Source organism: Podarcis pityusensis (genome assembly GCF_964106645.2).
Source record: "Podarcis pityusensis genome assembly, chromosome: 17".
Lineage (NCBI taxonomy): Eukaryota > Metazoa > Chordata > Lepidosauria > Squamata > Lacertidae > Podarcis > Podarcis pityusensis.
In genome coordinates, this window is record NC_138042.1 from 3,191,518 (window position 1) to 3,216,445 (window position 24,928).

At 48.7% G+C, this 24,928-nt stretch overlaps 1 protein-coding gene across 10 annotated transcripts in view; it reads left to right on the forward strand.

The window, feature by feature from the left end:
• The first annotated feature begins 11,518 nt into the window (after positions 1-11,518).
• Positions 11,519-24,928, forward strand: part of L1CAM (L1 cell adhesion molecule) — a 96,800-nt gene continuing 83,390 nt past the window's right edge. For all 10 annotated transcript variants that reach the window (XM_080987417.1, XM_080987420.1, XM_080987421.1 and 7 more), the window contains exon 1: positions 11,519-11,617. In XM_080987417.1, coding sequence (XP_080843543.1) covers positions 11,529-11,617 — 89 coding nt within the window. In that variant the 5' untranslated portion in view covers positions 11,519-11,528. The remainder of the gene's footprint in view (positions 11,618-24,928) is intronic.

Sequence of the window (24,928 nt, forward strand, 5' to 3'; positions counted from 1 at the left end):
TTTGGAATTTTGGACATTTTCCATTTAAGGTTCAATGCCAAGTTTCTTTAAATTCCAATTATTTGCTATTAAAATGCCTGTTTCATGATTTTTCTTCTTTAGAAATAAATGTGTCCTAAAATGAAGATTTAAAAAACCCCTTTCTTGTTATTTTTAAGCGCTCTTTTGCGTTCCTTCTCCATCAGTGAAAATCCCCTTTTTTATATAGAAAAGTTCTGCTTCCAGCCTCAGGGACCTGGGATCAGCACAGGGCTGGGAGTGAAGGAGGAAGGAGGTTGGGTCTCTCTGTCTTTCCTTTTCTACCTACAGCTGAGATCTGTTCTTCACCTGCCCTTCACCACGCAGGCAGCCGAAGGGGGTGGGGAGCACTATGCAGGCTGCTCATGGAGCTGTCAGCTGCTCCCATTCACTGATGAAGATGCTCAGAGACGAGCAAGTGGCACCAGCTGCATCATGTGTCCTCGTCTCCCAGTGTGAAGCACCCCCTCTTCCCCTCCAGCTACTCCCAGCCATCTCTCTCCTGGCACATGCTATCACTTCAGTGCCTCATCCTTGTGCCACTACAACTGGGCGGCTATGATTGCCCCCTACTGAGTACCCAGGAGCGGGGGCAGACTTTGGTGATATAGTGCCCAGAGCAGGGACAAAATTTAGCACATGCCCAAATACATGGGAGTAGCCAAGGTGGGGCAGGAGGGGTTCTGGACCCCTAACAAAAGCCTGCCCCCCTAACAAAAATCCTGACTATGCCCATGCCTAAATATTTCCACAATAATTCTTTTTGGCACAAGTGTTTTTCTTATGGATCTTCTCAATATGATGATGATGATTTATTTCTAGTGGGGAGGGTGGTCAGCATTTTATACTGCCTTGCTTGCCTTTAGCTGCTTTTAGCTCAGCATAAGGTAAGCTGCTTAGAAGCCTGTTTTGGCACTAAGGGGTACAGGCAGCCCCTGCTTTGTGTTCCGGGTCATCGTGCGCGATGGCGGAGCACGCCTAAGCCTGTTTGACCCTGTTCTGCCTCCCCCCCCATTCTGCCCCCTTTTCCGGCCACTTTGCTGCGATCCACACGGTCGCATGTCAATTGGATGCATGTAAATCAGTTGTTGCCTGTATTTCTGTTCATAAATAACAATGACAACATGATGAGGGAAGGGCCAGAGCTCACTGGGAACACCATCGGCCTTGCATGCCAAAAGCCAGTTTCAGTCTCTGCAGGGTGGTGAATGCTTCCCGCAATCTGTTAGCTGCCATCCATCCTCCAACTGCCTCCAGACACTCACACAGGACCTTCACTGCCTTCACTCGTTCTGATTTGAAAGAGGAAGAGCTGGGTATCATCCGCATATTGATGGACACCCAGCCCAACCCCCCTGATGATCTCTCCCAGTGGCTACATGTAGATGTTAAAAAGCATGGGGGAGAGGACAGAACCCTGTGGCACCCCACAAGTGAGGGCCCAGGGGTCTGAACACTCATCCCCCAACACCACTTTCCAGTGGCGTAGCGTGGGTTGTCAGCACCCGGGGCAAGGCAAATAATTTGCGCCCCCTAACCCGGGGCAAGGCAAGTAATTTGTGCCCCCTAACCCCTAACCTGCCGCCGCTGCCAGCTTCTTCTTGCTGCTGCCTGGTCTGGTCTGGTATGGTTCTCTCCCGCGCTCAGCGCTGCGCTGGGCGGCCGCTGCACTGTCCCTCCCCCAGATAGTCCCTCGCTCTCTCTCCGCACCGCACGCCTGGCACCCACCCCCTCCACAGTGGGCGGCGACCCAGCGGCTCAGATCGGATTCTCACAGCCAGCACTGCAGTGAGAGAGAGTGAGTGAGCCAGGTAGGGGCAGAGAGCTGCGAGTGCGAGCGCCCCCCCAGATGTTGCGCCCGGTGCGGCCGGCCCCCCCTGCACCCCCCACGCTACGCCACTGCCACTTTCTGGACACGGCCCAGGAGGAAGGAGCGGAACCACTGTATAACAGTGCCCCCAGCTCCTCTAGACAGTCCAGAAGGATGTTATGGTCAATTGTATCAAAAGCCGCTGAGAGATCCAGCAGAACTAGGAAACAGCTCTCACCTTTGTCCCTAGCCCACCGGAGATCATCAGCCAGCGCGACCAAGGCAGTTTCAGTCCCATGATGAGGCCTGAATCCCGAATGGAAGGGATCCAAATGGTCCACATCCTCCAGGCGTGCCTGGAGTTGTTCAGCAACCACTCGCTCAATCACCTTGCCCATAGAATCATAGAATCATAGAGTTGGAAGAGACCACAAGGGCCATCGAGTCCAACCCCCTGCCAAGCAGGAAACACCATCAGAGCACTCCTGACATATGGTTGTCAAGCCTCTGCTTAAAGACCTCCAAAGAAGGAGACTCCACCACACTCCTTGGCAGCAAATTCCACTGTCAAACAGCTCTTACTGTCAGGAAGTTCTTCCTAATGTTTAGGTGGAATCTTCTTTCTTGTACTTTGGATCCATTGCTCCGTGTCCGCTTCTCTGGAGCAGCAGAAAACAACCTTTCTCCCTCCTCTATGTGACATCCTTTTATATATTTGAACATGGCTATCATATCACCCCTTAACCTCCTCTTCTCCAGGCTAAACATGCCCAGCTCCCTTAGCCGTTCCTCATAAGGCATCGTTTCCAGGCCTTTGACCATTTTGGTTGCCCTCCTCTGGACACGTTCCAGTTTGTCAGTGTCCTTCTTGAACTGTGGTGCCCAGAACTGGACACAGTACTCCAGGTGAGGTCTGACCAGAGCAGAATACAGTGGCACTATTACTTCCCTTGATCTAGATGCTATACTCCTATTGATGAGGCCCAGAATTGCATTGGCTTTTTTAGCTGCCGCGTCACACTGTTGGCTCATGTCAAGTTTGTGGTCAACCAAGACTCCTAGATCCTTTTCACATGTACTGCTCTCAAGCCAGGTGTCACCCATCTTGTATTTGTGCCTCTCATTTTTTTTGCCCAAGTGCAATACTTTACATTTCTCCCTGTTAAAATTCATCTTGTTTATTTTGGCCCAGTTCTCTAATCTGTCAAGGTCGTTTAGAAGTGTGATCCTGTCCTCTGGGGTGTTAGCCACCCCTCCCAGTTTGGTGTCATCTGCAAATTTGATCAGGATCCCCTTGAGTCCATCATCCAAGTCGTTGATAAAGATGTTGAATAAGACCGGGCCCAAGACAGAACCCTGTGGCACCCCACTAGTCACTCTTCTCCAGGATGAAGAGGAACCATTGATGAGCACCCTTTGGGTTCGGTCAGTCAGCCAGTTACAAATCCACTGAGTGGTAGCATAGTCAAGACCGCATTTTACCAGCTTCTTTACAAGAATATCACGGGGCACCTTGTCAAATGCCTTGCTGAAATCAAGGTAGGCTACATCCACTGCGTTCCCTTCATCTACCAGGCTTGTAATTCTGTCAAAAAACGAGATCAGGTTAGTCTGACATGACTTATTTTTCAGAAATCCATGCTGACTATTGGTGATCACAGCATTCCTTTCTAGGTGCTCACAGACTGTTTGCTTAATGATCTGCTCCAGAATCTTCCCTGGTATTGATGTCAGACTGACTGGGCGGTAATTATTTGGGTCCTCTCTTTTCCCCTTTTTGAAAATAGGGACAACATTTGCCCTCCTCCAGTCTGCTGGGACTTCGCCTGTTCTCCAGGAATTCTCAAAGATGACTGCCAGTGGTTCTGAGATCACATCTGCCAGTTCTTTTAATACTCTTGGATGCAGTTCATCTGGCCCTGGAGACTTGAATACATCTAAACTAGCTAAGTATTCTTGTACTATCTCCTTAGTTATTCTGGGCTGTGTTTCCTTTGCTGAATCATTTGCTCCAAATTCTTCAGGTCGGGCATTGTTTTCTTTATCGGAGAAGACTGAGGCAAAGAAGGCATTGAGGAGTTCAGCCCTTTCTGTGTCCCCTGTTTGCATTTCACCATCTTCTCCTCTGAGTGACCCCACTGTTTCTTTGTTCTTCCTTTTGCTACGAACATACCCATAAAAGCCTTTTTTGTTGCTTTTAACCTCTCTAGCAAGCCTGAGTTCATTCTGTGCTTTAGCTTCACATATAGAATTTCTGAATTGTCCCTTAAGCTGTAGTGCTGTACACACTTACCTGGGAGCACTATTTTTCTAAAAAAAAGAGGTGCCAGAACTCACCATGAGTGCCTCCCTTGTTCTCTTATAATGGCAATGGCACCCACCTGAGAGGTGCCAGAACTGAGTTCCTGTGAGTTCCCCCTCAAAAAAGGCCCTGCCTGGGAGTAAGACCCATGGAAGTCAGGGAAGGATAGTTCTAGGTGGAAATGCATAGGGGGGTCAGTTTTCATTTCCTGCTTTTTCCATAGAATAAATGAAGTTATACATTAGAGAGCCAGTTCAGAGGCAACCTTCTTGGGCTGAAATGATAAGTCATGGTTTGCTGGTCTGGGAGTACTCTGAGTGTGTTTGTACACCCCCTTCCCAAACCTCCCCTCACATTATTAGTTTCAGTACCAATATTGTGACTTTAAATTTTCTTCTTCTTCTTCTTCTTCTTCTTCTTCTTCTTCTTCTTCTTCTTCTTCTTCTTCTTCTTCTTCTTCTTCTTCTTCTTCGTTCTTGGTTCCAGTAAGTCAAAATTAAACACAAGTTCCCTTTTCCGGATGCAAAAGGAAGCTTTGGTTTAAAGGAGCCTTGAAATCAGCACAGAAGCTGGGCATGCAATGGAACAAGGGGGGAAATAAGTAAAATTTTTTTTTTGATAATTCTCGGTTGGCTATGACATCAATGACTCACATTGAACGTACTGACATGTAGAAAGGACTCTATGAACTGAAAACCCCATCCATTTTAGAATTCCTGTGGAGAAATTGTACAGTAGTTTATATGAGCCTTCTTTTCTTTAGTTTCAGTAAAGGAAGGTTTCCTGTTCAAATCCTGATTTGCATGTGTTTGACTGACTGCACCCACATGCAGGCACACCTAGACAACTGGCTGCTGTTTTTCAGCAAAATATTTTACTCCTCTGAAATATACTCAGAGTCGCAAAGTGATTTCATGCTCTTTATTCAGCTCATAGTGGTGAGGAGGAATGAATGAATGCCTCCTCAAAGTATCTGCTTTATATACATTATTTACACAATGGGCTGCACATGATTGGCTAATTCTGGAATTCTATTGTAAGCCAATCAGGTTGTGGATTCACTTATATCTGGAGCATGATTGGGTGGTTCCTGCCAACCAATCATACTGCTGCATTGTTCTAGGACCAATCAGACAGCTGCATTCTGAATCCTATTGTTCTAGGACCAGTCAGACTGCTGCAATTTGGATCCTATTGTTCTAGGACCAATCAGACTGCTGCAGTTTGGATCCTATTCAACTCAGTACATAACATCCTCTCTGTCAGAAGGGTAGGGGTGCCACTTCTAATGCTGAGGCTATGCCTGCTTTTAGACCCAGGCCAGGACTTTCAGTTGCAACCCAGAGATTCACACTGCTTTCTTTAAAACTACTAATTAAGAGTCTGTTACAAGGTCCTCTTCAACATGGGTTGCTTCTCCCATTCATTTCTTCCTTGATCCTCTTTTCTGTCCCATTCCCACATTTGCTGGCTGGCAACTGCAGGTCTGTTTACTACAGAAGATCATAGAATTGTAGAATTATAGTGTTGGAAGAGATCCCAAGAGTCATCATCCAACCCCCTGTAATGCAGGAATCTCAACTGAAGCATCCATGAGAAATCGTACAAGTATGGGAGGGGTTGGTTTTCCCTTCACAGAGACACAGTTGCCGGCACACTCCACAAACTTCAGGATTTTTTGGAAGAGAACCATGTATGTTGACTGTGCTTAAATGTATAGTCTATGTGGATCTGCCCCCAAAGGACCAGGGAGGGGAGGAAACTCTGGCAGAGGCCCAGATCCCACTTAATGGTTTGTTTCAGGGGCCACTCCATTTGAGTCAGAAGACCAAAATTGCATTTCAAATTCCCCTCGTCAGTATGTCTCAGTCCACTAGCGAGGGTTTGTTAGTTTCAGTGGAACTCAGGCAAGAAAAACTGCCTTGGGGATTGTGCCCCTTGGATCTCTGCCTTCCACCCCTCTGCCACACTTAATAGCACCCAATATCTGAAAGCTGTCTCTGCCTGCTTCTTTGAGCATTCTGACTCACTGGGAACTTTCTTACGATGTTAAAGCTGAGGAAGTGACAAACCAAAACCAGCCAGTTTCTGGAGAGGAAGCCACTGGTCTATCAGGGCCTCTTCCTTTTCTTTTACTCAGTAATTTTGATTTCTTTATTGATTAGGCACTATGAAAGACAGTTTAAATAAAGATTAGAGTGGAATGGAAATATCACTATATGAAGATGTATGTTTTGCCTTTTAGGGTTGTCAAACTGGCCTCACTCTGATGCCTTTAATGATGTGTTCTGATATGCAGGGAAAGCTTCCTCCATCACTTCATAATCCTACCCCAAAAAGCTAGCTGTATTTTTGTGTGCCTGATGGCTGCTGTTAAAAGCAGAGGAGCAGGAACAGAGGGAGGGAAGAGAACACAGTGGTCATGCTGTTCAACAGGGCTGGTGCAGGAAGGTGCCCCAGTGAATTTTTGCCCCTTAGCCCTGTAGATCACATCCACACCGTACATTTAAAGCACATTTATATCACTTCAACCATCAGGGCTTCCTGCAAAAGGCTCCAGAGAATTGTAGTTTACCCTCACAGAGCTACAGTTCCCAGCACCCTTAACAAAGTTCAGTTCCCGGGATTCTTGTGGTGAAGCTATGTGATCTAAATGGGCATTCAATGTATGGTGCGGATGTCTGTGCCTCCTGTGAAATCGCAGCGTCGCAAACTGCTCCCATGCAAACGGTTGCTGATCTGAGTTGTTTCCAAAACTTCTTTATTACAATAAGCCCTTTGAAACTGAGTGGTGAACCGAAGCCATGTGACCATCTCCTTCGTGTCAGCTATAGAGACGCCTTGGAGAAAACAGGCAGATTCCCAGGGCATTAGGAAACCAAGAAGTCTGTCAAAGGAGTCCCAGTCCAGAATCTGCAATGGTCCTGCAGAGTACGCAAATTACATGCTGGTATTTTTAAAAATATAAACCAGCAGCACCCCAGATTTTGCCTCCATTTTAGTTCCTACCATTTGTGGGGATGAAGCCAGGTCCCGTACTATTTTGCAAGATTTTTTTAAAAAAATTAGTTGCAGATTTATCAAAGAAAAAAGAGGGAGGAAAGTAAAGGCATTTTTAAATTTAAAAAATGGTATATAAATAATACTAAAGAGTAACAAAAAAAGCTGACAGGTCACAATCTGAATACAATAACCACATAGTACATGCATCTTAAGTTAAATATATATGTAAGCCCCTCAAATGTCCAGATAGGTATCCACACAAAACTAACCTGAAATATGTTCACGAGGTCCTCAGACCATTGTGTAATAGACTGTGGGTATTTTTGCAAAATTATATGACAGTAGCATCAAAGTGTTCATGCTGCATCATGCGACAAAACATAAAAATTCTGCCCACTTTTGAATATAACATGCCATTTACATGTCAGCTTTTGAATATGGAGATCCAATACAATTAGATGTCAAAATGTGAAGTCAAATAAACAAAGACTTATATCACCTGGTTACTCAACAACATTCACAGAGGAGAAATCTTTTTTTTTTTTAATTTTTTTTTAGCAAATTAAATTTCAGTTCTGTTTTCAGGGATAAGACTTAGGAAGTGTGTGTTTCTTTGAAGCCAACTTTGATGGATTTAGGAGGACAAACAGACAAACAGTTTATACTTGGGGTAGGACTAGAATTAAAGAATACGGTTGCAGTCTTGTCCACACTTAGGGCACCTAACCTAAACCAGATGGTCTGGTTTATCTGCAAAATGTCTGGACTTTGTTGAACATCCATTCTGATTTGTTTGTGGGGCGGCTACATGAGAAGCATTCATCCTGGTTTCTTTCTGGGATGTTTATACATCTTTCCCATTCACCATTTGTTCATCCCACACTTTTCAGTGGATATCCCAGCTGCTTTCCTCACCACAAAAAGCTCACTTATTTTTTTTTAAAGTGGATTTGTTATATTAATAGAACTTTAAAGGTAAAGATAAAGGGACCCCTGACCATTAGGTCCAGTCATGGCCGACTCGGGTTGCAGCACTCATCTCGCTTTATTGGCCGAGCTTCCGGGTCATGTGGCCAGCATGACTAAGCCACTTCTGGCGAACCAGAGCAGCGCACGGAAATGTCATTTACCTTCCCGCCAGAGCAGTACCTATTTATCTACTTGCACTTTTTGTGCTTTCGAAATGCTAGGTGGGCAGGAGCAGGGACTGAGCAACAGGAGCTCACACCATCGCGAGGATTCAAACCACCGACCTTCTGATCCTAGGCTCTGTGGTTTAACCCACAGCACCCCCATGTCCCTTTAGAACTTTAATCTACATTAATTGCACAAACCTAAATTTTTAATATGTGTTTGAATCCCTCCCACAAAATAATGATGGTCAGCAGGTACTCTTACTTGAGAGTAAGCCACACTGAGAACTTATTTTTGAATAACCACCAATGGGATTGGGCTGTATAATGCTGAGCAGCTTGTGCACTTTCCACTATGGTATTTTATTACCATAAATCGCTTTGGGACTTATTGTTGTGGGGAGCGGGACATACATCTGATCTGATTAACCCAACCCTAACCTAAACCTACATGCCACCTGCCCTCTTGGTGGCATGTTATGAAGCTGGGGGGTTGGGGAATAGGGGGGGTCCCAGGTTTGGCAAAGCCAGTCTGACTTTGCAAGCAGGCGAGAAGTATGTCTGGGGAGGAGGTTGTGAAACATCCCTGTGTTTCCCCACAAAGCCTTGTGAGGTTCAAGAGGATGCTGGCTGAGGGGCGGCATGTCTGTGTCTGTGGAGAACCTTTGGCTCAGCTTGGCACTTCCTGTCCAAAGGATCTCAGAGCGAAGGGCTGAGAAAGTGAATGTTGCTACAGAAGGTCCCAGAGAACTTCTGCCAGTTATGGAAAGCCCTTTTGGTCTAGATCTGAGCCTTGGCTGTGAGTCCCAGAAGACCTGCTCTCTGCCCTGCAGGCCTTTCCCCACCTGGCCTGGGAGGGCGGGGCCTGGACTGACTCCTGCTGCAAAAGAAGAGGCCAGAGACCATCTTGGCTGCCTCTCAGGTCATCAAGCCTGAGCTTCCACTTAAACATTGAAGATAATTTGTTTTGTTAACTTGGCTGCCTTAAATGTGGATTCTGCAGTTGACATCCTCTGCAAAGTTTTATTTTGAAATATTTAAGAGAATATTTAGTTTCCTGTTAATTATGTTGCTTTGAATGTATACTTTATATTCGACTTTCTTCCATAATTTATTCTTCTGGATTGTTTTATTTTATGGTTTTATGTAGGTTGTAAACTGCTTTGAGATTCTCTCCCCCCCCTCTAAAAATACAAATCAGTATGGAAATGAAATGAATAAAAACAAATAAAAGTGAATAAATTCCCTTCTGAGGAAACTTCCAAGGGTCCATTTCCATTGTGGGCGTGGCCAGAACCAAAAATGGGTGGAGCAACACATGCAAATGTTTCCTTTGTAGAATGTGCTGGATCACGTTCCTCACCCCAGCTTTAGCTGTGGACCAATTGTCTGTAAAAGGAAGCCCTAAGAAAAGGGGTTGGACTAGATGGCTTCTAAGGCTCCTTCCAGCTCTGAAATGCTCTGATTCTATATTTGGCCCAGGGTTTTGGCTCGTGCTGTGCATGTAGCCACTTGTGGGAGGAAAAGGGTCTTGAGCCACTCCTAGATCTGAAACAGCTGCCTGGAATTTGATTGAAGAACCAACCAACCAGCGGGGATGTGTGTGTGCTGAGGAGCCGGCGCCCTTCCAGATGTTGCCAGGCTGCCACTCCCATCCCCCGCTGACTATTGGCCATACTGCCTGGGTGCTGTAGCCCAACCACGCCTGGAGGGCCAGAGCTTTCCCCACCCGTTTGGTCAATGATTCCTCAGGTGTGGACAGAACAAAGATGCCGCCACATTCCTCTGGGGTGAGCCACCCTGCGCCCACCTGCCCTGCAAGCCTCCTGCGGTGCTGTGGATCTTCACAGTTCATTTGCTTGCCCTGCGAAAGCTCCTGCCCTGGGGAGAAGCCCTTCGGCCCCGCTGCTCGGGTCGCCTCACCCAAACCCTGTGGCCAGCCCCGGAGTCTCCTGTTCATCTCTCTTCGTTTCCGATCCCAGGTGTAGCAGGTGCTGGAGTGGCCTGGCGCAACCTGTAGCTGCTGCTCCTCATCCTGGGCTTTCCTCATCTCTGTTGCTGGCGAGCTCCAGGCGCTTGCTTTTTCTGCTTCGTCTTCATCCTTCCCTCATGCCTCCTCCATCCTTCACCACGCTGCTTTGCACATCGAAAGCCTACAGGCGCCAGGATCCATTTCTCTGCCTGCTCCCTGGCTTATCAGATACAGAGGAGCCAAGCTGGCATGAAGAAGCGCAGGAAGGTGGCGCGGCTCCGTCCTTTGGCTGCGTTCCGCCACAGCCATTCGGCCCGCCGGCCACTTTGGCAGCCGGAGAAAGGCCAGACCCTTTTGGGTTTTGAAATCACAGCACTCGGCACCCCTCGAATCTGGGTCGGTTGTGGTCCCTCCAGGGAAGCCAGGGCTGCTTTATGCTAACTTGTACCCCCTTAACCATATCTCCCTTGGCACCTTCTTAATCAAGACACCCCGCTCTTAAGATTTGCCGAAAGCTCTCCCTTCGAAACTCCTCATTTCTGAGTCTTTTGGACGTTTATTAAGAAACGTTTTGCTTTTATCAACTCTCACACATACACAAAGGTGGCACCAAAAGGGCACCCTCTAAAAGTGTGTGTATGAGGCGGGGGGCGGGGAGAGACTGGAAGATGTGGGGCTTGTGACCTTCAAATAGCTCTTCCAAATCCCGTTTTGAGGCTCCTAAATTCCTTCCCTCTCCCAGGAGCCCAGCTAAGAAGAAGGTCTTGGCTACATTTATATATATATATATCAATTAAAAACATGTCTCTCTGTGCGTATCCCACCCTGCTACTTCGTCGCTGCACCGTCTCCTCCTCCAAGATGCGAGCAGAAAGCCAAAGATTTTTGGATGCCGTTGCTGGCATCCCTGCTGCGGCTCGTTTTCCTTCCCCCCTGGCTCGGGGGTGGGGAGGGACCCAGGCGTCCGGCGGCAGACCCTTGAGGTGCAACCCACCCGCTGGGGCACCCCCTCCTCCTGTCCAAGCGGAGGAAGAAAAGTGGCGAAGGAGAGGCTGCGCTCATTCTCCCCCCACCAGTCCGCCCCACCCCAACTCTCCTTAGCGCAGGGCCGGGGAGTGGAGGGGGGCACTCCCTTCTCCCCCCCCCCCCGCCCCAGCCGATGCCTACCTTATCCCCCCCTCCCCGTCCAGCTTTGGGGTCCAACCAGAGCCCGGGAAGGAGGGGAGGAGGGCGGAGGGAGGGGGCAGGGCGGGGCGGGGAGGGAGGGGACTCTCGCCGCCGCCGCCGATTATGTCACATCGATCGGGCTCTGCAGCAGGAGCAGCAGGAGTCGGCGAGGCGGCGGCTGCGGGGCGAGCGGAGGGACGGGCGCGGCTCAGGTAGGAGGCAGGAGGGGCTGTCGCGGGGACCCCCTCCCCGGCCTCGGCAGGAGCCTCGGGGTTGGGGGAGAGGATGGGTCCCCTCGCTGGGAGGGCTGTCCCTCCTCCCGCCTTTGTCAGGATCTGGAGGCGGGGAGGGGGCTCTTCTAAATTTGGGGTATAAAGGAGACCTGAGGGGTTCCTTAGTGGAACACGCACAACCGGGTTAGAAGAAATAGGTTGGTGCAAACCGCCCGCCCCCCCCCCCCGCCCCCGATCCGCATCTGTCTCTAGGAGAAGTTGCTGGGCGTGTGGTGGTGGCTGTGGGTCAGGGCTCAGGGCTGGCTGAGTGTGTGTCCGTGGGGCTAGGATCCAGGGGAGGGAATCGGGGAAGAAGGGGCCGAGAAGGGGAGACCCTCCGGGTGCAGGGAAAGGGACCCCTCTTGCGGGGTGGGTGCATGGGAATGTAAGGGCCAAGAGATGTGCTGGAGAAGATGGCGGGGGCCGGGGGGGGGCAAAATCTCTAGGTGCAAGCCATCTTTAGCTCTTTCCTCTCAGAGGAAGATGTATGGGGGTCTTTTGGGGGCAGTAATAAGGGGTGTGTGAGAGAAGAGGCGGGAGGGAGGGAGGCAGCAGGGCCCCTTGAGTGTGAGAATGTACCAAGGATGGGGATGTGTCAGGGAAACAGATGTGTGCACCATTGTATGCCAGGATGAGGGCTTGCTTGAGGAAGGGGAGTATTCCAGGAGTGGAAGCCGAGGCAAGATTGTCTTCAGAATGAGTTGTGTGCACTAGAAGGGTTGTGCCAAGACGGTGTGTGTGTGAGAGAGGGAGGGAGCTGGGTGTGTGGGTAGGGAGGAAGGATAGCAGAATGGTGTGTGATGATGAGTCTCTCCTGTGTACATCTGCGTTAAGGAGGCTGGAGCATGTGCCTGTATGTGGGGGAAAGAGCACGCTGTGGACCTCGGTGTGTGAGAAGGGGAAGCATTGTGTGCTGGCAAGGATGCTGTGGGAATCGCGGGCAGCTTGTGGGCGAAGATGTTGAATTATGGTTGGAGGGGGAGAGGGAGGGAGAGTAGCGAAAGGGTGTGGCAGCTGGATCTGGGCCTAAAACAGAAGGCTCTACCATTCCTGTCGTTGGTGGAGGACCAGCATGACCATTGCGCAGTGTGAGACGGTCTGCCTCAGGCAGCAGGTTTTGGGCAGCGGCCATTAAAGAGCAGCAAGTAGTTAATTATTTAATGTATCATATATATATTTAAATTGTTGGTGGGAGGCAGGGTACCATTTGGACTGCTGCTTCAGGCAACACATCTTTTTCAATTATTTCTGCATCCATGGAAGGCAAGATGGGAGCTCTTTAAAACTACACTTTGCATGTGTCTGAGAGGAGGTATCAGACTGTTGTGTGTGGGAAGTAGTTACTCGGAGCATCGCTCTATTTTGGAGGCGTTGTGCAAGGTTGTGCTATTCTGGAAGAATTTGTAAATAGCACTGGGAGGCAGGAATGAAATCATTGTGAGTAAGGACTGGAAGATGGTACTGGAAGATGGATACTGGTTGTGTGTGTGTACAGGTTGTGGGTTGCACATGCAGAGCTTGAAATGCGTGTGTGAGTTGGCTATATGTGAATAACAGAATTTTGCAGGTGAGAAGGAATGTTGATCGCATGGGGTATGTGTGTGTGAGGGGGGGCTGTGTTGTGTTGTGTAGAATAGGGAGGGGCAGTGGGGAGAGCTTGGGGTTTTGTGTATATGGTGTTACTGCTGTGTCTCTCTCGGGGGGGGGGCATGCTGGCGATGGACATGATCCTGAGGTCCACAATCTTTTGAAAGTTTATATGTCTATGAAAATCTGCTTTGCAGGCATGTGCAACAGAGTAATGTAACACTGTGTGTGTGTGTGTGTGTGTGTGTGTGTGAATGTGAATGATTGGTGGGTTTCTAGGTCTTCTCAAAGGGTTTGGTGTAAGTCCGTTGATGGATTCATGGCTACTGAAACATAATACTGGTGTGCATGTGATGAGTGCATTATGCAGACCTAAGTGTGCAGTCAGTTGTGTGCGGAGGAGAGACAGGTTGTGTGTAAAGGAGAAAAGGGTTGTATGTGCCTCTCATATTATGCTGTGCAGATATGGTGGGTGGTGGCATGTGCGCAGCCCAGGCCTGCAGTGCTTGCATGGTGCCTTTGTGGAGGTGTTTCCTAGAAGTAAAGAATTTCCAGGATGTGTTCTTGTGCCAACCTGGCACCTACTAGATGTTTTGAACTGCAACTCCCATCAGCCCCAAAACATCGGTGTGTGTGTGTGTGTGTGTGTGTGTGTGAAAATCTGCTGTGCTTTGCATGCACAGAGTGTTTGAGTGGGATCAACCGCTCTTACAGGCTCAGCCCTAAAAGCTGAAGGGTGAGGCTGGCATCCTTCAGATGTGAGGACACCTGGAGCAATATCAAATGAAGAGAACACCTCACTGCCTGCATCTGCCTTATCCCCCCCCCCCCCCCGGCTGCCAGGTCAGAGGCTTCAAATGAGCCCAGACCCCTCTCTATTTATAAGTGAACTGCTGCACACAAGAGAGAGTCGGGTGCTGGTGGTTTGCACAGGTCTGTGCCTGTGTGTGATGATTTGCTGCTAACCTCAGGCCGTATTTCCTAGGCTGGGTGGGGCTTGTTTTCCTATGCTTAGATCATAGCAGTTTTGCATACACACACACACACACACACACACACACACATGCCACAGGCTTGCTGAGATTGATGAAGTGTCTGTGGACCTGATGGCAGGTTGTGTGTGCATGGGCAAAAGCAAAGGCTCAGCTTGTATCTGGCTCCTTCTTCTGCCCACCCCCAACCATACGAGCCAACTCCTAGGGGCCAAGGTCCTTTCCCCTCCCCAATAAAATATTTGAGGGGGCCAGCCTCCCCCCAAGTTGATGGGCATTGCCATTCAAATGGTGTGCTCATGCCTTGTCTTGTGGTCTGTTATGTGAGGCAGGGCTTACCTCCCCCCCCAATACTTTATTCAAGGAGGCACCCCTGCCCCCAGTGTGGTATTGGAATCAAAGCAGAGCTACCAGCCCCAGAATCTGTTTTCAGAACCCATTAATTTGATGACAAACCAACAATTTAAAAACTGAGTGTTTTGAACATGTGCACCGAATCATTTACATTTATTTACAGAGGTAAATAAAAAAATTGCATTTAGGAGGTGCAACTGTCTAAGCAAGCTGTTGTTTAGGAAAGCAAGCACTGCTCACTCATTCAGAGAACAGGGTATTGCCAGTTCACCATCACCATCATCTTGGGGGGTGGGGGCGGCAAAACTACACCTGACCAATCCAAGCACACATCCTCTTCCTCTTGCCCCATCTAGGGGAGCAAAATCCCAGGAAGCCTTCACCAAGCTGAAGTCTTCCAGTTGCTTTGGACTACAAGTCCCATCCACCTAGGGGGCACCAGGTTGGCAAAGGCTGCTTCTGAGAGAGGAAGGCATTAAAGTTTCTCCCCTCTCAATTCGATCAACTTTTATATATAGCAAAAAAGCAGAGATCAGGAAGACTCCCCTCTCCCTCTTAATCACCTTGAATTCTCCTTCGATTCCAATAAGAGGGAAATAATTACTGAGCTTAAATGGGGATATGCCCTTGCCAGGGAGAAATCTCTTACTGGGAAATGCAACCCAGAATATTCACAGCAGAAGTCTAATATTTTGGGCTGAACACCTGCTGACCAAGAAATCCTCTGAGCTGGAAAACAGCATTTGTGAACACTCCAATCCTTGGATTTCTACCAGACACAGCACAACTACAGCCAATTAAACACACACACACACACACACCGGACATAAATCCCTCCTGCAACCAAGTGAGTAGTTAGAAAAATGAATGAAAATCAATGGCATTTTCTGTCCTGAAAGATGAGGGCCCTGAGATCCCCCAAATGCTCGGCAGATCAGCATGAATAGGCATTGTATCCTGGGAAGTTAAATAACCCCAAATCTCAGCTGGAACAAATCTGATTTTGATTTTATGGCAGTCAGAAGATGGGGAGGGAAAACATTTTGCCATCCAATCCCCCCCCCCCGTCCCTTTTTGGCAGCTTGCAATATTGTTTTGCTGTCTGGCTGGCTCCTTATTAGGGAGAGATGCTATTTAATTATCACTTTCACCAGCCTAATAACAAGAGGGAGTATTAACATTGAAGCACATAATTCCGGTATCTGGGTAATTGGTCTTGAATTTCTGTTAAGGAAAAAACACCCTTATTTACAATATCCTGGGCATCTATGTAGGTTAAGGCCCCAAACTCCATCTAACTCCCCAGTTTCCTTTCCTTTTCCTGGCTCCAAAGCCTGATGCTAAAGCAGCCCACCCAAGGAAAGCCCAGGAGTTCCTCACATCAAGGATCAATCCCTCTCCCATGAACATAGTCCAGTTTAATAAATAACGCTGTCCTCCTCACAGCATGGCTGTGGTTTTCCGCAGCACCCTCCATTCACTTCCATGGGACTTCTGCCGGAGAATATCCCCTGGCGGTGTGCACCCTACCTAGGTCAGGAGCTTGATTCCCAAGCTTTCCTTAATGATTAAAAAATCCCCCTTCCCGGAGCTGTGGAAGATAACCCTGGATGCCCCCAGCTTGCCTCCCCCCCCCCCCCGCCCTGTCAAGGAGGTGATGGGTGGGTGGGGAGGGGGGAGAGGGGCAGCAGGTGGCAATTGATTTACGGGAGGAATCTGTCTGAGGCAGGAGCTGCGTGGTGGGGAGAGGGACGGATAGCGGCATGTTGCCCAGGCAACGAGGAATTATGGTCTGGCATGTTCCTCATCAATCCACCTTGTCAATAGAGCTGGTGGCAGGACAGAGAGGAATACCAAGGCCGGCTCTGCCCAGCTGCACGGATGCCCTCAGCCCTGACCCAAAACCCTCCCTGCTGTCTGATCTGCCCCCTCCTCCCCACAGGCTTGACAAATGCCCCACACTCTTCTCCTTCTTGCCACCAGCTCTCTCACCTCTTCCATCCACATTAGAGCCCAATGGTCTCTCATTCCTGCCTTTTCATGAAAAGCTCTTTGTTCCTGGGATTCTCTCTCTGTCTCTCTCCTGCTTTGTCCCCAGCCTTCTGCTTCTCAGTGCAGCAAGAGTGGAGACCGAGAGTGGAGACTTTAGGGCTTTGTTTGGGGTAGGGAGAGGGAAGGAGGAGGCTGGGGTTCTTGGCACCTGCAGCTACCTCAGGGCCTGGGGGTTTCATCCACAACTGCTGCTGTTGCCTGGCACAGCCGCTGTACCCCCAGTTCCCTTGCCCCACCCAGGTCTGCACCTGCACGTCCATCTCTGTAACCAGACCCATAGTGACTCATCTCCCTGCATCTCTTTTTCATCTTGCTGTATTTGCCTGCCTAGAGTCTCTCTCTGTGTGTCCTGCTGCCCCCACTCAGCACATGCAGGAATAAACTCAGAGGATGGGATGGGGAAAGAGCTGGGTTCTCAGTCTCTTCCCGCTCTGCTGTTCCTCAAAGTCCTTCACTCATATTGTATATAAAAGAGATGTTTCCAAACAAGCCAATTTCTCCTGACTTACCACCACAAGGCCTTGCTAGAGGAGTGTGGACTTTTGTTCCAGCTTCCAGAGGATGGAGGACCCCAGGTGTCTGGGTGCCCAGTCCTCTCTGTAGTGTGATGATGTGGGAAGGGCCCTTTCTCCTCAAAGGCTGGACCACTGACTTGCCAGCAAACCACAAGCAGACCGAAGGGGCTTCAGAGAAGATAGCTGGAAACACAGAGCTGAAAACCCTGCCACCATTGTAAATAGCCAGTTGCTTGGTCACCTTTGGCAATTAAGTGCTGCAATAAAGGTGATGAAGTAAGGAAGCTTAGATCATTGAAAGAGAGCTGGCTAGGCTACTCACCAGCTGCAGGTGACTCACATAGTAGGGGCAAGGGGCTAGTAAAAATGTATGTGAGGCTCTTGTCTAATTTGTAAGGCTGATCTCTGCCTTGAGAAAAAGCGAGGTTTCCACATCATACAGGACAAATCCAACCCATAGGCTACAATGCACTGGGAAGGTAACACTGAAATATAGAAGATCCACAGTCTTAGCAGCTTCCATTCATGTCAGTGAACTTTACACCCCATATTAATTAGCAGAGGTGTCTAGTGTTTGTGCCATCTGGAATTAATAACTGTTGAGACACCAACATGTTTTCGACTTGCTTCTAACCCTGAGCGAAAGCCATTCAACCAAATTATCCTGAGATTTCTTACTGAATGCAACATTTGCACACCACCCTCCACATCCTGCCTCTCCTTGTGGCAATCCCCCAGTCCTCCAGAGGAGGTAGGGCAGAGACTCAGGGTTAGCTCAGGTTACTTGCTGTCCTACTCAAATATCAAATTTGCCCTCAGTAAAGCTGTTAAGTGCAGACTTTGGGGCCACAATCTGGGGCCTCACAGCCAAGTGCCTTGATGAGAGCGCTAGCAAGCCTCACTGGGCATTGCCCACCATCTAAAATTTCTCCAGAAATGTCTCTGAACCTTGGTGGGGCTCCAAGGTTTCTGGGCAAATAAAAATGGCCAGTGGTTGGAGCCTGGCTTTGCTTTCCAGCATGTACCACCCAAAGGGTTACAAAAAGTAAGCGGGCAGGGGCAGAGACCCAGCCCTCTAAAGGGGGTTTTATAGGACAGCAATGGCAGCGGCAGGGAGGGAGTATTCAGGGCTGGGGAGGGGGAAGCTGAGCATGGGACTCTGGGTCCAGTGTTGGAAACTCAGATATATAATCTAATCGTCAAAGGGCACCTTAAGCGTAGGGTACAGTTGCCAGAATGGAATGTCTAGGTGCCTTTTTTGCAGTGGAATTTATTTTTATTATTAATTTTGTTTCTATACCGCTTTATATTTTAAAGGGAAAAAATCTCAAAGCGGTTCACAACACATTAAAACGTCAAATAAAACAATCCATAATAAAACAAATTCAAGCTTCAAGGAAAGTATTTCAGATCCTTCCCTAAGTGACATTTTGCTTTCCCCCGTCATCAGCCTGGCATCCCGAGATCTCCAGGTGGCCTCAGTTGGACCTGCGCCAATCACAAAATGCGCCTGGTGCCTGGCTGATTTCTAACATGGCACAGGAGTGCTGCCTCCACCTTCTTGGCACCTCTGTCACCTTCTCCCGCCTCCACAACTGGGAGTGTCAGTTGTGTTGCCTTTTGAAGCACCTTCCTGACTCGTAAGTTCCACCAAAATGAACGAAGGCAGTGCAATTGCATATGTGTGTGATGACAATGACAACACACCTTCCCTTGCTCTGAGGAGTGACAGGGTCTGGGTTTGGCAGAGACATCACACTCCCACTTTTCAGGTTTCTTTCTTTCCCTTGCTTGTTCATGGCAAATGGAGACTTTCTGAGCCATGCAAAAGGAGCGAAGGAAGGAGGCTGCAGTCTGAGAAGCTATTGCCTGCCTTTTGCTTTTGTTTCCTCTCTTGGCTTGGTTGGGCAAAGGTTCGTTGTTTTCAGCTTGCAAGGGGTAACAGGGCTGCTGGTATTCCACTCACTATGTCACACTTGCTTCTTTGGGGTGGGGATGGGGGTTGTTACATTGAAGGAGACAGGCTATTTCGGAGTCCCAGGGAGAGGGCACCTTGCAGGAGGTCTCCTTTGCTTGTCTACTGGATGTTAATTCACCTGGGGGAAGATCACCTGTCACAACCATTTAGGGTTGTTAATGAGTGTAATGAGTGAGATTGAATGCAAGTAGGCTGAGAGGAGCAAGTGTTTAACCTGAAAGGTTTTCTGGCTGGGTACATACCACACATGTTAAAACACATGGCTCCCCCTCTCCCAAGCAGAATCCTGTGAACTGTGGTTTACCCGTCACAGAACTGCAATTCCCAGCACCCTTAAACTACACTTAGACTCATAGAATTGTAGAATTGTAGAGCTGGAAGGGATCCCGAGCATAGCTATCAACATTTTCCTTTTTTAAAGGGAAATTCCCTTATTCCGAATGGGATTCCTCGGAGGAAAAGGGAAAAGTTGACAGCTATGATCCCGAGGGTCATCTAGTCCAATCCTTGCCATGCAGGAATCTCAACTAGATCACACATGACAGATGGCCACCCAGCCTCCGCATTAAAGCCTCCAAGGAAGAAGAGTCCAACTCTTGTCGTTGGAGTCCGTTTCGCTGTCAAATAGCTCTTCCTGATGTTTAGTCAGAATCTATTTTCTTGTAACTTGAAGCCATTGATTTGGGTCCTACCCTCCATGGCAGGAGAAATAACAATAACAACAGCAACAACAAGCTTGCTCCATCCTTCATGTGACAGCCCTTTTGATATCTGAATATGGCTATCATATTTCCGCTCATTCTCCTCTTTTACAGGCTAAACATGCCCAGCTCCTTCAGCTGTTCTTTATAAGGCTTCGTTTACTTTATCATTTCAGTCTCTCTCCTCTGCAAATGTTCCAGCTTGTCGATATCCTTCTTAAATTGTGATGCCCAGAACTGGACACAGTACCCCACGTGTGGTCTGACAAGGGCAGAATAGAGCAGGGCTATTATTTCCTTTGATCTGGATACTAGACTTGGGTTGATGCAGCCTAGAATAGCATTAGCTTTTTTTATTGCTGCATCACACTGTTGACTCATGTTCAGCTTGTGGTCTACTAAGACCCCTAGGTCTTTTTCACATTCACTACTGGCAAGCCAGGTGTCCCCCATCTTATATTTGTGCAGCTGGTTCTTGCCTAAGGATTCTTTCCCAGGATTCTTTGTGGGGAAATTGTATGCTTGAAACATGCTTTAAAAGGTAAAGTGTGTACACAGCCTCTACCGTGTCACATGTTTCTTCCTTGCCACTCTGAGCAGCTCCTCCTACCTCGGTGGGCCCAGAGCCAAGATGCGGCTGGACTGGCAAGAGAGGAAGGCCTTTGCACTTCCCTCTCTTTGGCTTTATGCTCTGTGAAACAGACTTGTTCTGGGGGCTCTTGCAGTCATCCTGCAGCCTGAGCTGCCATCACTCCTCTGGAATCTGGGTCCCAAACAATCAGCGCCTTGTTGTGCACTTGCTGTGTGTTGTCAACAGGACGGCTCGGCTGCCCCCAAGTTTCCGCTGCCTCGCCCTCAGCCTGACCCATCCGCAGGGCATCATGGCTACAATCGGGGACTTGATTGAGGCCCCAAGCAGAGCTAGTGGGACCCATAGCATTGATGGATCATTGGGGGTGTGGTGAGCTGGGCAGGGGCAGCAGGAATGGTGGGGCACCAGCAAAGCAGGGCAACGGGGAGGTGGCGCAGGGAAGAACCCTGCCTCTGCCTCTCCAGTTCTTCCAGCTGCATGAATCAGCCTGTTCCAAGAAGGAGGAGGCTCACATGAAATCCTTTTCCCAGCAATGGGAATGACCCAGTCCAAGACTCCTGCTGGGCTGCAGCCCAATGACACCAAGCCAGAATGTTTTGCAAATGAGTTGCAAAAGCACAGGCATGATTTCTAGAAAAGTCTCATGTCTCTCTTTGGGTCTTCAGGGCCAGAGTAATGTGTGATCATTTGGACATGTGAATCTGCCCTCAGCAATCCAAGCCAAACTGTTGCTCTTGTGCGTGTAACTGGTGTGTACATGTTCACCCATGTACACCCATGCACACACCAAACTTAAAAGTTTTAGTTTATTCCCACCCTGTATGTGACCCAGTTCCCTACCTGTCAATGTGCCTTTGGACCACGGCCATTGGCGAAAAGTGATCAGAGCAACAAATGTGACTCTTGCCTTTGTACAGTAGACTACACTGCAGCCCTGAAAAGTCAGAGGTTAGTGTGCACACGCATGTGCACACACGCACACCCCACAGCCTCCATCCAGGCTGGGTCAAAAGCACCTGGAGGGGCCCCTGGGAGCCCTGAGCCTGAGGTTCCCCACCTTTCCTTTAGGATGGCAAGATCATGTACCTTTAATCCTTATGTAGAAGAAAGGATTTTGGCAGCTGCAGTTTCTTACTCAGAGCTGAGCAGAGAAAGACTCACAGAACTCTTCTGCACAATATTAAGGCAAGAGATTAAGTCCTGCCACCATTCTTTGCGTCTGCTCACCCACCCTCTTATCCATGACTGAGCAGGAACCCCCATGTCAGCCGCCTCTTTTGGGTCGCTGCGCATAAATACACTGATTCTAGACAGTTGTTGTTGTTATTGGGGGGAAAGATTAGAAAATGCTGAAACATCTATACTTTGCATAAAGATCTGGAGAAGATATTTTTTGCAGTTTGCTGTGTTTCTTTAAAATAATGTGCACGCAGCTTCCTCTGCAGCTTGGAGGGGTCCAAGGAACCTGTTGGGATAATAAGGGCAGGCAGGTTCTCAGACCCACCGAGCATTACAGAGGCTGCAAAACAGGACAGCAAGTGCAAATGCTCCACCCCTAAGTCCAGACTGAATGCTAATTTAGAATCTTGCAATCTCATTTTATAAACAGAAGGGGGAAAGCCACCCTTTCCCCCGCAAAGGCCACTTCCCTTCCCACCATCCCCAGAATTACTGGATTGCTGTCAAGACACTTCTCAGAAATTATGAGCGTTTGGCCTTCCAGCCTCTCTCCAGCTCCCTTCACTCCATTCTCTTTCTGGGGCTAAGAATAGACTCCAGGTGCCCTGAAAGCTAGTCTGAATGGCCTTGAGTATTCAAAGCAGCTTAGTAACCCTATGAAACCCTTTCAGCATCTTCTGCTCTCATACAGCCGCATCACAGTTGTTAAATGTGTCTGTGGATAAGTTCCAAACCATAACCAGATGTAAAGAAGACTATCTATCTATCATCTATCTATCTATCATCATTGGATCTATGCCTCCCAGGATCCCACAATGCATGTCATATGGATAGGATGGATTCTCTATGACCCCCAAATGCTGAAATAATACCAAAACCCACAGAATGGAAAATCGACCCAAGGCAGCCTTATGTCGACATGGTGCTGTCCTGTACTGAGAGTACCTGGTGGGCATAGGCAGGGCAGGGGGCGCCACAAACCAAGAGGGATCTACCAGTATCACTTCTCCATCTGCAAAATGAAGCCACAAATTGCTCCAAGTTTAAAATTAAACAACAGCACAGTCCTAAAGGTCACTAATGGAGGAAGGAGGGAGAGGTCCCTGCAGCCAGAGGAGAGGCAAAGGGGTCATCTATTCCTTCTTTGCTCCAATGGGAGGGAATTATCTACAGAGCCACCCATAGAATGGCATCATTCCAAAGGGTGTATTGAGGAAACAAGAGGACTTTGGATGGGGCACATCCACACCCGTCCCTGACACACACTGTTTCCCCCTTTCTCCATTGCTGGAAAATCACCAGAACATGTACAATAGCAGAGTTTTCCACCCACGTACGGCCCTGCTGAGAGTCCTTCTCTGATGGAGGGGCACCTCCTCCTCCACTTCTTCCTAAAGCCCCCTCAGGCAGCCTCAAGGTTTGCTTTCTTGCACTTGTATGTTAAGTATGGTATATAAATGATTAATAATATTATTGCAGCTCTCTGTTAAATGGCCCTCCTCCTTTATGCCCTGTTCATGATGCCGGACAACGCATGTTCCTCTGGCCTCATGAGGAGCCTCTTCAGTGGGGCTGGTGAGTGTGGGTCCTGCCCCCTAGGCCAGGTGGAAAGGGCCTTGCAGGGAGCGGCCTCCACGCCTCACAGCCGGGCCTCAAATGTAATTATGCAAATGTAATCATCACAATCATAATCTGTGGGTTTCAGGGGTGGGCTTTTAATTTTTTTAGGCTTCCTGATGAGCCTGGAGGGTTGCTGATAGAACCTGAAGAAGGGCAATTCTCAGGGTGGAAATATAAGGAGAGAGAGAGAGAGGATTTAAGGGGCTCGCCCCCCCAACCTTGGAACTGCTCCTTTCCCCGATAAATATGTTCCCCCTCATCCCTCTCCCTTGTTGGGATTTGCATGTTTTCTTTTGCAAATGAGGACAAGGGAGGAGCAGAAATGGAGGTTGTTCACCCCTCAGCCGACCAGACCTTCCTTATCTCCCTGCGCAGGGACCCCTGCCACGGCCAGATCTGCTGTGTTCTGCTGAGAGAGGCAGGGAGAAGAAAAACGAAACTGGGACTCTGTTTTCTGATTCTGGGAAAGGATTGGGGCTTAGTGGTTAGAGCAGAAGCCAATTCCCCTGGGTTGAATTCCCTGCGGACAGTTATGGATCCTGCTTCCTCCTCCCCTGCCTTCCCCTCCTTTGTGTGTGTTTAGTAGGCAGAGTCCTTAAGGCTCATTAGCTTATCTTTGCCCATGGTTGCTATGGAGACCACAGAGTGGCACTGTCCTGTAGGGCAGCAGCGAGGGAGTGGAAGAGGCTGCTCTTTGCGCACAGGATGTGTGGCATGCGCCTCACCTGGGCAGTGCCTGCAAATCAACACCTGCCAAAAAATAAAGAGCAGGTGCTCGTGAGACAAACTACGCCAACTGTCACCCCAAACTCCAAGGCTTCATGGTGACTGAACTGCGCACAATATGCAAACCACAGAGGGCGTGATTTGACAAGAGACCCAGGTCAGCACTAAGCACACCCACAATGCCCGTTTCTAAGGCTGCGCACGGCCGTGCATTGAAAGCACCCAAGTGCTGGAGCTTACCCATCACAGGGCTGCCATTCCTCAGCACCCTTAACAAACTACAGTTTCTAGAATTCTTTTTCAGGGGGTGGGGGAGGGAGGAGAAATATGTCTTAAATGTTTGGTGTGTATGTAGCCTAAGAGCAGTACAGGTGATGGCTGTGCCATGAAGCAAGATAAGGTGGTCCCCTCTGACAGCAGGAATTGGGTAAATGTGGGTCCAGCCTGCTGAAATTTTTCGCCTGTGCAAGAACATTGTGCAGCTGCTATTGGGATATATATTTGACAGATCCCTTTTTTTGTGGTTGCTTCCTCTGCCACCAGGCCTTTTAAGTTGAGATCTTTCCCAGGCAGCACTGTAGAGGTTTGGCCTAGACGTCTCCCTTCCAACTGTACAATTCTGTGATTCTATTTCTCCCCCCAACACTTACAGTTTATTACTTGGACCCCTTAAATCTGTAACTGCCCCACAGGCATGATGTTCCACTAGCCCCTTTAAAACAGATTAAGGTGCCGCAAGACACTATTGTTGCCAGTGTAGATCAGTTTCATTCAAGGGCAGTGCTCCCTGCCCCCCAAATCAGAATAAAAAAAAGGGAAGATCTGTTCTTTCCTGTTGCTATCTTTTAACTACATCAGGCATGTCCAAAATCCGTTTCGGGGGCCTAATCCGGTCTATTTAATCCATTTAAAATTGTAAAAAAGCTCAAAAACTTTAGTTGGCCCTCACGCATGA